The 15,870-nt window shown below is 42.2% G+C and overlaps 1 protein-coding gene across 3 annotated transcripts in view; it reads right to left on the bottom strand.

The window, feature by feature from the left end:
• MRTFA (myocardin related transcription factor A) overlaps window positions 1-15,870 on the bottom strand; it is a 95,084-nt gene that overhangs the window by 10,728 nt on the left and 68,486 nt on the right. For all 3 annotated transcript variants that reach the window (XM_072923386.1, XM_030262941.4, XM_072923387.1), the window contains 4 exons: window positions 4,371-4,426; window positions 2,714-2,789; window positions 1,901-2,062; window positions 345-520 (listed from right to left, as the gene is read on the bottom strand). In XM_072923386.1, coding sequence (XP_072779487.1) covers window positions 345-520; window positions 1,901-2,062; window positions 2,714-2,789; window positions 4,371-4,426 — 470 coding nt within the window. The remainder of the gene's footprint in view (window positions 1-344; window positions 521-1,900; window positions 2,063-2,713; window positions 2,790-4,370; window positions 4,427-15,870) is intronic.

Here is a 15,870-nt window from a genome sequence, read left to right as displayed (position 1 = left end):
GATGCCTTTAACCCACTGCTTCAGTTGTCCCTGAGAAGCAGTACAGCTTCTTAGGGCAGAAAAGGAATCAAACTCCAACACCTGTATCTCCCAGCATTTCCTGGGAGTTGTTGCACATAGGCTGTATCACCAAGCAATGGCTGCCCACTTCCCCACAATGCACCGCCATGAGGTTTTGTGAATAACCAGAGGAGGATGTCACTGACACCACACGAAGCTAAGACCCCTTGTGAAATCTCACAGACTATACCTCTTAGGGAAGACTTAAGTCTCACTTTTTAGGCTCCTCTCCCACAAATCAGCATGAAGCTCCAGGGCACTGCAGGAGGCCTCCACATTCTCACCTGAGCTAGTGATGTACCAGTGGTGCTAGGGAGAGGCTCACAAATCCGGGAGTCCATCGGTGATGGGACAGACCCTTGGGACTCATGGCTGGCTGGCTGTTCTGGGGAGAGGGCATCACTGCTGTCCTCATCAAAGGAGGAATTGTCTGCAACCTTTGGGTAGTTCACCTGTCCAACTAAAAACACAAACATCAATCATGGTCTGTAAAGTGTAATAAGAAATTACTTGGCTTGACATTAGATGTTTCACAAATACAATGATGGCATGGAGAGAGCTGTGCTTAAAGCACCAGCTGAAAATGAGATAACAGAGTCCAAACTGGATCAAGTTTAAGAGTTTACATGTGGACTGGGGTGAACCATTACCCTGGCTTGCTAGCCAGGAAAGATCAGTGCGTGTAAGTAGTGATACTCAGGTCTGCCCAAACCCAGCTCTGTGGCATGACTTATTTCCACCAAAGAAGAAGACTGGACAGTATAAGGTTGAATCATGGCTTTTTTGGTGTTCATCTTGTGTGGTGGAAAGTAGAATCTCTTGGATTCTTCCATCTTGGAAGACAGAACCCCAAACTGTCCTCTAGTCTTACAAGCAATAAAGGCTGTGTACTAAGTGATGGCCCTGGCTGCTATTAGCATTTCTGTCCATCTAAGTGCCCAGTAGATAAATTCACACGAGTTTACACTTGTAATGTACCAACATTTTTTTAGACTACATTTTCTCAAATTAATCCTGCTAAGCAGAGAAATACTGTCATTTGCACCTCACCTAAAATCAAGAGAAATCCAGAAATGTATTTTGCTCTGTCAGAAGGAAGCCAAATCTCTTATGCTTCAGTTCACAAGTTCACCCTTCCTCAACTACTTCTTGTTCAGTGAAGCCAGGCTCTCTCACAACACTGTCCTCCTTTTTTATGGAAAGTATTCCATCTTACTCACATTTGTGTCCCATTTGTCTTTACAGTAGCTGTGCGTGTTTGAGGGGATGAATAACCACAGACACACAGACAGCTCAGTCTGGGGAGACAGGAAAGAGCACTGCTGAGGCAGCAGGAAGGCTATTCCTCAAGCATTCCTTTCAGCCCTTGGAATGGCACTGGCATGATTTACATCTGTTCTGGTTTATTTTTAAAGGGGTTGAATCCTCTGAAGTTTTTGAGTTCACAGACATCTTTTGTTTCATCACACCTGTTTATAGTCTGTCTCCCCTCCTGACCTAAGTCAGTGGGTTCTCCCTGACCAACAGTGTTGACATGTCATACTGAGAGAGGGATTTTAAGGAGACAATCTAAGGAATACAATCTTCAACAGCCTTTCAAGTCTTTAGGGTATACAACTGCTTTCATATTAATCTGGAATGTCCACATTCCCTATAATTTAATGTCTCCATAGCATTATCTGGGCCAGAGGGAGATCTGCTTCTGTAAATACTTGGGCTGAAAGCCTGTGATTTTGGGCCAGGAAAATGAGACCAGTCTCTTACACATGCAGGTGAATTGATAGGCAATCACAGCCACATGTGGGAAATGCCCTCGACAAAGATCCTCCTCTGACCTTACCAATAATAGCTTCCTTCAAGCTCGATTCTACAGGCAAGATATTCTTCTCCACCAGCTCCATGGGCCCTGGCCTCTGCGCTATCTTCTCATTGAGGTCATCTGCCAGTCTGGCTCTTTTCAGCTTCAGCTGCTTAGCCTGCAAGGAGGGTTCAGCTGAGGTCTCTGGGGGGAAGTAAATAAAATGGTATCAATCCAACAATGGTCAACCCATGCCCTTCAGCAGTATTTTAATTCTATTCAGAAAGGTAACTGTAGATAACAGTAGGTAACTGCACAGAAAAATAGTTGATAGATAACAATAGGTAAATATGCACTGCAAATATATAACAGATGTTATGTCTGAGATAACTACAGTAGCCCTTTTGACAAATTCACTGTTCTCAAATTGATGTCATCCAATTCTTGTTCATCTTTTCCCCCTGGCTGTGCCCCAAGCTTGGTGCTCAGCAGCAGCATAGCAGTCCCTCTCTGAAGCTGAGGTTTGTTATGAATCAGATCAAATCTGCCTCAATCCCTCTTGGGCATTTTACAGTGTCTTTCCTTAGCAGAAGAGCAGTCCATGGTCATTCTATTTCATTGTTGCTCAGTTATACAAAACTGCACAATTTGAATTCACACAACAGATTTTTCTGAGCATAATCTCCGAGTAAGCCCACTTGAATCCTTCTCAAGGAATCATGCAACAGGCATGATCTTCTGCCCATTCCCAAGTGGAAGGCAGCTGTGGAGGTCAGAGGCAAAACAGAAAGCTGTTAAACAGGTAGTTACGATAAAGTTTATTGTTGATGCTTTCATGTTCAGCACTTGCCATACCTTCCAGAATGTGCATCCTAACCAGCTCTGATCTCTCGGGCCGGGACCGGATTTTGCGTTTCAGATAGTCCTCTGTCTGCAGCAAAAACAGACAAGCAAGAACCACTTTCAGCTGATCTGACACAGGAGTGAGGGAATCTCAAACAGCACAATGAAAAGAATCAACCACCTTTAGCTGTTACTGAGCTCTAAATAAGCACAAAATGAAGAAAGGACCTATCTCCTGTCCCAGTGCAGCCAGAGAATGAGCTTAATCTAAAGATGACCTTCTATTGTAATCACCTCAGTCAATTGAGCAATGCTGTCCCACAGAACAGACACTGGGAAGGACTTCTTCAGGAGCTGAAATCCTCTTTTCCCCTTGCATGCACCACCACTAACTTGTGTCAGGGAAACAACCATGAGATTTCTTTTTACGTGAAAGATAAATGCACTGATTCCACTGTTCACAGAAAATACTTTCATGTACTGCTGGCATTCAGAGCTGACTTGTGGTTTGGTCATACTCTTTAATTTGATTAAAGACATGTTATTTGTTAAGCTAAAGACCCCATGCAGTCTCTTGGGGGGCAGAATCTAAATGCTGTGACAAGGCTTTTTTCACTCCTAGAGCTGCTTTTAGCTCTGTCTTTGGAGAAAGTGCTACGGAGCGATGTACAGAGATGACCCTGACAGGCTGAACATGTTACTCTTTACGCTGCCGAGGAATGGGAATCTGGAAGCAGCAGGTAATAGACTGGTAAGTACTAGACATTAAGATGGGCCTTTGAAGAAAAAAGTATTTAAGTCAGTCAGAAAACTGCACCATTGTGGTCAGCTGCCCACATAAAAATATTAACTTAGTAAGGTTTTAGGGAAAAAAAAGAGAAATAAGCAAAAGCCCTTTGGTCACTGGTCTTAATGCAAAGTCCCCTGTTGCAATCCTTCCACAGTTTAAATAGCCTCCCTTACAGTTCTTAATCACAGTTGTTATTTTTTTTACCTTTCTTGCTTTCACTTTTAAAACAAAACTTAGTCATAACAAGTTTCACTCCCCTGTAAGCTAATCAGAAAAAATATTCCCAGAGGCCTTTTGAGGAACAGAAATTACCAAGAAACTCCCCAGTCAGAAAAGGTGGCACATGAAGTATGATGCCTGGTTTCCTGTTTCTGTAGAGCCAGAAGTCCGTCATTTTGGCATCACAAGATTTTTGGGCAGATCCTCTCTATTCAATTTTCAATTTTTCTGGTCTTCTAAGTAAAAATTGCATGTGCAGGTAACAAAGAAACTTTCCTCAAAGGTGGAACTGAGCTCCACATGGTAAGAACATTTAATAGCATTTAAGGGAAAAACAAAAACCATTAAAAAAAAAAGAAGACAAGTGCCTGGACAGTGGGGAAGAAGAATATCAGCCACTTACAGAAAGATGACTCGAGGGAAAATCCACACACCATTTTCAATGGGCTTTAGGCATAACTAGTTCACTGAGAGTTAACCAGCACCACATGCAAGCTGCAGAACACCCCACCAAATGCAATTCTGACTACAGAAAGCTGTGTTACATCCAGAATATGAACACTTCCCTTCTGCATCTCCTTAACAGCTACAGGATGCCCAAAACACAAGACATACTATTCTTGATTTTCCCAAACCACTAAAGATTATATTGCATCTTACCCTGGCACGCTCCAAACTCTTTCTTTGTTCATGAAATGCAGCTGGACTTTTCAGAGCTGTGGAGAGAAAAAGCATTTAGAAAATTAATTAGAATGATGGAAGTTCTCTCACTGCACAACCCTTCAGGCCAACTAAGTTAACAAACACACCACAGCAACTGCCTCCTGCATCTTCCAACACACTGAGGCAGATCTCCAGCTGGTACAAAGCAATGGAAAGTGCCATACTCCATCTGACAGCACAAGGACACAGGAACTGATGTGAAATTTTTGTGGGCCACTGGAGAGTCTAACAAGTGTCTACTAGTACACTCCTAGTTAAACTAATCACTGTTCCCAAAGTTGGGTTCAAGAACAAGATTCAAAAACAGCCCCCCAAAAAAGCTTTTAACAAACTTCAACAGAGAGTAAGATATCCAAGACCCTTGTGGGAATGGCTCTGAAACATTGAAGAGGTCAAACTGTTAGAAGAATGAGGGACAATGCTAATGAACTGTAAATCCCCTTTACTATCTTCTAATGTCAAAGGAAGCTGCAAGGCTTTCCTGAATCTGGACCTGTGTTTTGTACACATGCAAGGACTGGCTGCAAACCCTTCAGGTCCACAGGACACATACACTGCTCCCTGTAAGAGGAGAACAGGGATGCTTGGAAAGAAAAGTACATCTGTCTATTGACAGAAAACCACAGCTTGAAGCATTAAATTCAGCTCTCCACAGAACTGACCTTCTCACCCCCTTGGGCCCTGTTTAAAACCAGAGCCAAAATGGATCAGGTTTTAAGAAACTGATCCTCTGCTGTCCAGGACCACACTAACCCTGGAGGAATCTCTCGCTCTGCCTGGCTCCTCTGGAGCACACAAAGCTCACGTCCCACAGTAAAACCAGAGGGGTGGGGAGCTGATGGTGTCAGTAGCTCCTCACAGTTTCCCTGAAGCTGCAAGTAGCTTGTTTTTTTAAAAAATTATCACACAGTGGCTTGTATAAAGTAGCTGAAGGGAGCATAATAATTTCTTTTGATATTTCTAAAATACTCGTATCTTAAAATGTCTGAATTACCATCCAGCTAAACAGAAAAGTTAAAGAACTTCAGCCTTAAAGATAAGTTGCAAGTCTTTTGAAGACAGAAAACTAAGCTAGAGTTAGGAACTCTGACGTGTTGCATCTAGGTCCTGTGAAAAATAGTCTGCTTGATATTATTTTTCACTTAAGACCAGTGATTAAGAATTTCTCAAATACAAGTTCAAAATGAGGTCTCAAAAGACTTAAAAAATAAAAACCCCTGCATAAATGCACTGTAAAAAACTACTTCCAACACATGTGGAGCCTTCCATGCCCTTTCTTACAGAATAAAATTGAGTAGCCACAGAAAGTTTTAAGACACATTCTGTGAAATATAGAGAGTCTGTCTGATACCAAGATGATTTTTTGCCTTTTCTTTTATATACCTTTTTTATCATTTTTATGTATTCTCAGTATTATTAGCACGCCTAGTTGTAAGTCCTTAAGTCTGATAATTTAGCATTGTCCTAGTATTCTGTTAGGTCAGGAGACCAAACATTCTAAAGGCCTCACAGCTGAAGGCCAGAAAGCCCTACACTATCTTGGGAAACCAAGGTCCTCCCTAGAACATATCCTGTAAACTAAAGGTTTGGCCAGGGGAGAATTCCTCAGATGGGGGAATATCACACCATTCATCCAGGCCTCCCACTGGGGCATCCTTGTTAGATATACTAATTTGTAACATCTGTAAGTTGTATTCGCTATCTATGGTGTGTGTAAATTGCAACATATCCCACCTCAGTGAAGTGGTGCACTATAAGGATCCTTATTAAAATACTGAGGTGAAAAACCCTTATCCCTTATCCGTGTCTGGCTCTCAAGTTTTTAAGACCAGGGAAAGGCATCACTTCTAGGTTCACATCAGTGGGGTAAGAAGTAGAATTCAGTGCACACGGCAGGAATTACGAACATGCCAGCCATCATTGATGGGATTTGGACTACAGATGTGAATGAAGAATAATCTGTAGAATAAATAACTGAAAACCACAGTGAGTGTGTATATAGAGCCCTACAACAATGGGGCAAATAGTTCCTGCTCAGATTAGTTGCATAAATCTGGTTACAGAGAGAAATCACCAGAGAAAGTTACCCAAACTGTGAAATGCACTTTGAGATAAACCAGAGATATGGTAGGGATATTGTTTTGCAGTAACTACAAAAATAAGGCAAAAAACTTCCCCATCTAGCTGAGGCACTAACAAGGCCTCAGCTGATGCCTGCAATGAGGTGACCTGGGCAGCCTGACCACGGCACAATACTCTTTTCAAGTTGAGTGAGCTGCTTGTGAATACGCATGTGCTTGAACCTGAACATGCTTTCCTTTCATTGTGGGCGTCTCACACAAAAGCAAAATAAAAGCTCAGGTCCACTTGGGCAAAGATAGCAAGCAACATTTAAATCTGTACAAACATCTACCCTGGAGACAAGCGAAGCAGAATTCATCTTGAGTCTTCAAAAGCTCTCTACCAGAATGCGCAGACACAGCAGTAATTTTTTACTCTCCCTTCCCGCCTACCTCTGCTGTCAGTATGAGGCAGCAGATGAACTTTAAGTGACATTTCCCTCACCACAGCTAATGGTCAGAAAAGTCAACTGCAGGAGTTCAGCTGGTGTCACGGGTAGTCCAGGAAAACTCTTGCATACAGAAGAACAAAGCAAGAAAAGACTCCCTGAGTAGGAAAGAAGAAAAACATGTATGCATTTAATAGTAAGTAACATGGAACTGCTACAGGAATAGTCTTGTATAGAACACTTTCAGTCTCTCATGACTAGTCCTCTGGAAACGTGCACTGGGATGTAGCTCATGTTGGACTGGCAACATGACAGAGGACTTCATATTTGACCTCTGAAAATGTCAAGAGGGCACAAATCCTTCACTGCTTCCCTCAGCAATCTAGGATGAGGTTGATATGTCAGAACAGGGTGTCTATTGTAAAATCATACTCCATTTGAAGTTAACTAATCCTTGCACATTTTTTGGCTTTGAAATGACTACTTAGCCCAGAGCTGTGGAGCAGCTCTGTTAACTTTACTACAGCAAATAAAACAAAGGAAAAATAATCCTATGAAGAACTCGGAAGCAATAAGGCTCTGGGTGAACTCTAAAGGAGACCCTAAAATATGCAGATATGCCCATTTTCCAGCTCCTACCACTGCCCTTCTCAGCCACTTAGCACTGATCCCTGCAAAACTGTTCCTGTGCCTCATAACCCATCTGGCTCGCTCACCAGAGTGCTGCTTCATCCATTCCACTCAAAACTATCCAAACTGATAAAGCTGTACCGTTCTCAGCCGTATTAGCTGTGGTGGCTTGTTCTGGCAGTGTATGTGAATAAGTGGCTGAGCTGGTGGAGCAGAACCTGTGCAAACCAGGGGGTGTGGGGCAGCATTCCCACTCTGTCCACAGCCCTTAGGACCTGAAGTATCAGATACAACCACAGAGGGTTAGGGATGAGGAAATTCCAATCATCTGATGCTTTCTGACTGCTCAGCCTGCATAAAATACACTAAACTATTCCTTACAGTAGTTTGTCTAACCTGTTCTTGGAGACCTCTCATGAAAAAATGTATTATTATTGCAGAGAAATTATCCCACTACACAAATGTTTTTACTATTTAAAAACCTTTCTGAATGTCTAACTTATATTTCCCTTCCTACAATTTATACTCTTTGTTCTCCACCTTACCTGCATACATTACAGAGAAAAATTTATTTTCTTCCTCTTTGCATCTATCCCTTTTGAAAACTTTGGTTCTCCTACAATCTTCTGATATACAAAATTACCAAAGCCAGTTCCCTTGTAGTAACATTATCCAGACCTTTGCTTGTTTAGTCTCTTTTGGACTCCTTCCATTTAAAGTGCATTTTTGTTGAAGCCTAGTGTCCAGAACTGGGTACATATTCCAGCCTAGGCTTTACTGGCTGTTATAGAGTTAAATGATTATTCAGTAACACTCCTCAGCCACATGTCCCAGCCAGTTTGCTTTGTTTGTGTCCATAAAACAAACAGCGTTCACTTGTGCTTGTTCTCAAAATCCACTTGTCTCCAATCCTCTTCTGCAGAGCTGGTACCAAGCCAGCCACTCTTCATCCTCAATTCAAGCCACTGACTAGGCATTACAAAATGTAGACACTCTGCCTTTTTCTTTCATTTTATTCCACAGTTGTTGGCTTCTCCAAACATTGTTGGGTCCCAGTCCCGTCCTCCTCCCAGCCTACTAATCTGGAGCTTAATAAACACGCAGACTGCTCCTTTGTTTACATCAAATCACTGAAAATACTGAATCGTGTCAAACACTGATTTTCTCCCTTCCCATCCCACCCAACAACTCTGCTCAACTTAACCTCCCAGTCTGACACCAAGTCTTTATTCCAATCCTGTTCCCTCACAAGTTGCATAAGCAGCTTCAAGTAGTCCCATCTTGCTTCCAAAAACATCAGGAAAGGCTGCTTCAAGCACCTTACTAAACCCAAGAAGTGCAAAACCACATTTAATACCCTGAATTCCCTGGGAAACATTTCAACAAATATTTAGTCTGCTGGTAGATCCAGGTTCGGTAATGATCTCTTTTCCCCCACATTTCTATGTCCCACGTGTTTCTGCCTTGCCACTGATGGAGAATTGGAGAATTGTACTGCACAGAGAGCTCTACTATGGAACTGTTGCCATAAAGTATCTCCCACACCCCTCCATGGCACTTGACCTTCTCCAAACTTAACCTGAATCCTTGATCTAACTGTCCAGCTACCTATTAGTGAGCCCTGATGAGAACAGAGTGCTGTCAGAGGAAAAAAAAACACCAAACTTGCCAAACTACAACAGTAGTATGAGCTGTTAGGTTTTTGTTTTCCACTGTACGCAGAAAAGCAATAGCTGACAATGCATAAGTAACTTCTGCAACGCCCAATTTCAGTTAGGTTACCTCCTGCATGTCTTTTGATTTTATTTCTACATGATATTTTCAACCTCAGTAACCTGCAGTTCCACTTTCTGCCCTTGTTCCTGTACCTAGGTCTGGGACAAAGCATGTCAGCCCTTGGTTATGCTGACAAAATCATCTGTGGATTCTGCTCACAGCTGTTTTGAAAGAGTTATTTTAACCTGGATTGTTATGCTGGTTTACAGCACAGCTCTACAAATGATAGTGTCAGCAAAGCTGAGCACAACTGCCCTGCTAGACAAAGTCAGAAATGAGAGGCTGAGTTTAAGGCCAGCACTGTAGCAGGAGCCCCATCCTGCTGAACCATGGCCCCCACATCTTCAAATTGCCCCATCTACCACAGGAAAATAGCCTGGTGTTACAAATGGCCCAACAAGCACTAAAAAAGGCTCAGTGATAGATGGGACAATAGCATCACCAATGGGGCTTGGGACAGCACAGTCCAGCAGGTGATCTCCACTGAGCTGTTCACACTTTTGTTGCACTTGGACTTGGCAACTGTGCCAGTTTGTAACATCTGCTGTTAGGAGGATGAGTTTTACCCCTCACCTTTAGACGACTGACAGCAAGACTTGATTTTCCTGGTTGTTTCCAGTTTCCATGCTGGCTAGCAAGGATCTCACGAAATTCCTACCACAAGCATCCTATTTCTTTAGTCTCACCGCTGCCTGTTGAGGCTGTTGCTGCATCTTGAGGCTTCATCATCGGAATTCCTGAAGCATTAGCATCTTTGTGGCCACACCCTCAGCTACAATGAGAAACCTCCCTGCACATCAATGATGCAACTGTTCTGTGCCTCCACCCTGCTTTAAAAATGTTGTAGCTATACACTGCAACTGTGTTCTTGCATCTGACTCTCAAAACCAGGCAGCAGCACACAAGACCACCTACATTAACCCATACTTTTCCATACAAATCCCAGAAATGAAAGTTGCTAATCTTCACTTCAAAGCAATGTATTAATTCCTATGAAACAGAGTGCAAAACTGCAATGACTGAGTTCAGTGTTCCCCCAGTCCGAGCCACATTTTGCAGATGGCAAAGTGCAAATGAATCACAGAACCACAGAATAGTTTGGCTTGGAAGAAGCCATAAAGATCATGTAGTCCCAACCCCCCTGCTATGGTTACAGGGACACCTTCCACTAGACCAGATTGCTCAAAGTCCCATCCAGCCAGGCCTTGAGACACTGCTGCAAGTCATCAAACTGGCACTGCTGTAAACAACAGACTGAATCAAGGATCAGGAATCAAACCCAAATCTTCAACATAACAGCAGAGACAAAAAGCTGGGCAAAATAGCCCAAACATTTCTGTTCAGGATTTACCCCACAGTGTACAAAAGCAGATTTTAGCCATGCAAAGGTTTCAAAGATATTCGTATGCAGACCTCCAAGTTCCTGTTACCTAGCATGAGATATAAGTGGAATCAGAATCACACTGAGACACTTTAAGAATGAAACACAGCAGGAGAAGAGGACTGACCCAACTGCTGAGAAAAAGAGGTCAAAATACCCATGCACCCTGCATTTGCTTATACAGCGGACAGAAGACACTGAGGTTTGCACAGAACCAAACAGAGGGAAGAAAGGCAAAAGATCTGCACAGATCCTCATAGCTCAAGTGTCTTGTGGGAAGCAGAGGCTGCAAAACCTTCTGTAACCAGTAAATCACTACTCGAGGCTATCAGACTTGTAGACTGACAGAGGAGAGGAAGCAGATGAGCTTTCCTTGGCCATAGTATCTAGCTCATCATAGACAACAATGTGATATTTCAACTGCAAACCAGTTGATAACACACAATGTTTGTAGAAAGGCTACAGCTAAACAGAGAATACTGAGTCAAATACTTTGCTCTTCAGTTAGACCCATTCCTAAGGGAAAGGAAAAACCTTCCTTTGCTATGACAAAGAGAAGCTTATGTCATATCCAAACCCAAATTCAGACAGGCTGATTTAATTCAGAGTGGCAGAAGGCCTTCTGCTGCAGCTATTCACCCCTGCTCTTAACCAAATTCTGGTTTCTCTCTCCTGTTTACTATGCTTTCGTAAAAAGATGAGATAAAGCACTGCAAATAGGCTCGATGACTTCCTCCGTTGGTTGAGGGTGGGGCTCCCACCCATAGGATTTGCTAAGAGACACAGAAGTTGAACCACAGAGCAAGGCAGTAGCACTTTCCTCCTCCCCTCATCTTCATCCCACTTTCAAAAAGCATTTCTCACAGCAAGGAAGAAAAAGGTATTAAAAAACTTGGTCACATGCACAGAAGGGTTTGTCATCTTGCTACTGGGGCAATGTCAAACAGCTGCTGCTGTGTGCTGCAGAAATATGAAAAGGGCCTGGAGAATACACAGCTGAGAGAAGAGAGATCTCCATCAGCATCCTTTTCTCCATTTGCAGCTCTGGGGAGTTTCTCACTGAGGACACAGAACTGATCAGAAGTCTTGATACCCTACCCCAACACCGGTAAATGACCTTGGATTAAGGCTAAAATATGAGTATCAAGTTAAAGGTAGGAAAAGAAGCCACAGCTGGTAAATCTTGATTATTCAAATCCCAAAATACATACATTCAGAAAATAAAAAATTAAGACTGTCATAAAAAAGTCAGTGCAAATATGTTTATGAAGATAAGAAACATATCTCTGGCATTCAAACAAAGGCAGCTTGCCCTTCAGTGACATTCTTCAATGAGAATGTTATTGTGATTGAAGGATTATGAGTGCTCCTAGTCCCAAACAGATGAAAGACTGCAGAAAGATTCCTTCCCATGTTGCTGCTGTTGCCAGCACTGCCAAAGCACATTACAGATACAGTGCTGCAGCTTCACTGAATCTTCCTACTGCCCAGCTCTTCCAGTCAACAGAGAGACACACAGAAAGTGGCAGCAAAATTAAGTCCCTGTTAGCAGATTGTTTGGTGAGCCCCAGGCTGCTGTGGAAGCCAGAGCTGAGGTCCTGCCTGCCTGACACCTGCCTCAGAGAGCCAGCCCTTCTCCTGGGTCAGCACTCTGAACCTGCACAGTGTACCAGCTCACACAGCTGTTTTCCCCAGGAAGAGCTGCTTTCCAGCTCCCTGCATTGGGCTTGCCCTGGCTGCTGAAGCACACAGGCAGGGGGAACTGTGGTACCCTGCCTCAGCTCACTCACCATGGAGACACTCACCAGCTGAGCTGCTTCCAACGCCTGCACCAGGCACTGCTCCAAAACCCACTTTCAGCAAGACTGTCAGTAACTTTAGTACAGCAGTATCCCACTGATGATGCAGCTGAAGTTCAAGATTTTCATTAACTGTGCGAAAAGCCTAAAGGTTTGTCACAGTAAACATGAAATTGCTGGCAGAAAGGACTAAGATTTTTTCCAAGGCCCAACACCGAGTTAATTTAAAATCTAACATATGTGCAATTTCTCAGAAAGTTCATCCTCTTTAGAAGCAAAATAGAAATTGTCACCCATGGTAACAGTTATCAGATCTGTGAATGACTATGGCTACGGCTTTGTGTCAAAAAACATTTACAGCAAATACAAGTAATGTATAATCTGCTCCATCCATCACCATTAACTCGTGGCATTCAAAAGACACTACCTAAATCCTGAAATAAAAAAAGGCAAAGCTTCATTACAATCAGGATTATACCGCCTCTAAACTGGAAAGGAAAAGGGAGACAAGGAACTTGTATAAGGAACCCTTTGATCCATGAATTTGTGGACCAGACTTCATGCCTGTTTCTTGCATGGATAATTGGCCTTTTCATAATCTTCTGATAACTTTCCAGAGTGCCCAGGGTGAGAAAGGTATAGGGTCACAAAAAGGAGAGACCATTCCCAGACAACAAGTAAGAATGAAGCCAAGACAACTGTGGGAACACAAAGGGGAAAAAACTGTATTGCCTATCAGACTTTACTCCCCTGAACTATTACATTTCTCTTGCAACTGGCAGAGTTAAATTTTCTATCATGGCATGGATCAAGGACCAAATGCAGCCCATCAAACACCTGAGTATGGTCTTCCTTCTACAGCTTCAGAAAGGGCAAACAGCACATTTCCATCATAACACAATGAACTTTATTACTCCAATCATGCCTTATTAATCACAGATCATATAAACACATGGAAAACACGCTCAGACAGCTCTCTAAAAATACAAGCAAAGCAGATGCAGTTATTAGTCCTCTGACAATGAGACTCTCAGCTTAAATGTACAGACAGCCTTATACACAAAGCCTGAAGGCTTTGAATTTGTGCTCCAAGAAAAATTATCAAACTCAAATAACCACCAAATAATTCCTGGGAGACAAGTTAGAGGTATACTATCAAATTAAAATAAAACCAGTTACAGATTTCTATGCAACACACCAAAAAGAGAAAAAATGTAGAGGACAGCTGCAAGAGTCCTCTACATTCCCCCCCACTCCCTATTTTTCCCTATTTGTTCTCCTTGCTTAGTGGTCTAGTCTTACTCTCAGAGTATGATATTGTATATATTAAAAGTCTAGCTACAGCTTTATTTACAGTCCACATATATGTTTTTAACTCGTTGTCCTAAACGAAATTACAGTTCCAGCTTAAAAGCATGAAAAAGAAGCAGCTGCCAATGCGCAGAACAGCAGACCTAAAATGGCAGGGAAGTGAAAATTTGTATTTTTGCTTTATTACTATAAATACATTCCATAAAACTGCAGGAATGTCACTACAAAGATCTGGTATGTAAAGTGGTGAGAGAATGACAGGGACACGTTATGTAGCAGGAAGAGATACTTCAGGGTGTTAAAGCAATGGTTTAGCTGCAGCCCTAATAGAACACACCACAACCTTGAAATGTTGGCTGTGTAGCCACACTACAACAATTCCAAGTCAGTTGAACTCCACGCAGGCATAGCTGTTCATCTATCCTGGCCCTTATGTAGAGGACAAAATACATCTGAGGCATGAAGAATTACCCCTGAAGTCACCGGCATGATGGCCGAACAGCTTGTGCCATGAAAAATACTGCACCTGTAGGTTACTGCCACGTTCCAACACCTTGCTGCCTCTTCTTTCTCTGACCAACACAGAGAGATGCTCCAACTTCACAGTTGACAGTTAAACAATTTATAAAACTTTTTTTTGCTTTTGTTTTGTTTCTGGCACTTAATATGTTTTACTGTAGCTATTGTATGTAACAGGAACCAAAGGTTGATAGATCTCCTCCAATCAGCATACACACACTAAATTGACAAGATTCATAATAAGAAATAAGAATAAATAAGAAAATAGGAACATTAATATTAATTATAGAGCCATGCAGCAATAAAGCTAGAAGTGCATAATTTTTAAATATTTAAAAAAAAATTTTTTCTAAACTGAGAAGCTGTTAGACTATCAGGTAAAGGCTAAAGCAGAAAAAGCATTTTTAGCTACCCTACACAAACACAAGTGTGGATGTATGGCCAAATTTTGGGGTTGAGATGTTGAGGTCTAGAGACATGATTTAACCTTAGAAACTCACATGTGGCAAGCAGTTTGCTTCCCAAATTCAGTATCTCAAAGATCCTTAGGTTTGTGTGATGGTATCTGTGCTGGATGCAGAAGACCAGTTACTACAAACTTCATCTAGATGATGATCAACACTGACATGCCAAAGCATCACCTGTGTTCTGCACTCTTAAATCGCCAGCTGTCTCCAGTAAATACCAATTCCTTCAAAATTCATTCCAAGCAATGTCTCACAGACTCCCAAAAATGCAAATACTGCATTTTAGTTTTATAACAAACATTACATTTTGTCCACAAATCCCACTGCTAATAAAAAATGCAGCAAGTGACATGAAAGGCCTAATGAGATGATAATCATTAGACTGCCTGCTGTATTACAGTCATTTCTAATCATGTGACATGTTGGAATTGAACCTTGGCAAGCTCCCCTCATGGAGTCTGAGGATAAAATACACTCTTGTATTCTGAAATAAGCTCGAGCATCCAGCAGGCTACACATCCCAGCAAAAACTGCATCAGAGTGCTGGTAACATAGACCTAGGGCATGGAAACACCTCAGCACCTGTTAAAGCAGTCCCATTAGAATGTCCAAGCACAAATTCCATCTTCTTTGGATCTACAGACAGCCACCTGTTCTGCATCCCAGAACACAAACATACAGAGGAGTTGGATGTGGGCACAAAAACTGGCAAACATCAGATACACTGAAGTGAAAAAGAAGCTCCTGGAAATTCTCAGCCTGTACAGTATCCTCCTTCTAGCTTCCAGTGCAGGTAATGCCCTTTTCAAAGGACACTTGTGCCATTTTTCAGAGACTCACACAGCACTATTACAGAGAAACACAAGGCACATTCCCAGAAATTATCTACTTCTGCTTTGCCTGCTTGGATAGATGTGATGGTCAAAACAGCTTTCCTGCAGGATTGTGCCATATGACAGACAACCTTGCATTCTTGCCTGTGTTTAGTGTTTGCAGCCAGAAGGCAAAGATCACAATCCTAATGGATAAAACAAATGGCATGTAA

Source organism: Taeniopygia guttata, chromosome 1A (assembly GCF_048771995.1).
Source record: "Taeniopygia guttata chromosome 1A, bTaeGut7.mat, whole genome shotgun sequence".
Classification (NCBI taxonomy): Eukaryota; Metazoa; Chordata; class Aves; order Passeriformes; family Estrildidae; genus Taeniopygia; species Taeniopygia guttata.
Note: the sequence above shows the minus strand (reverse complement) of the source record. Positions and strands in the feature narration are given on the sequence as shown.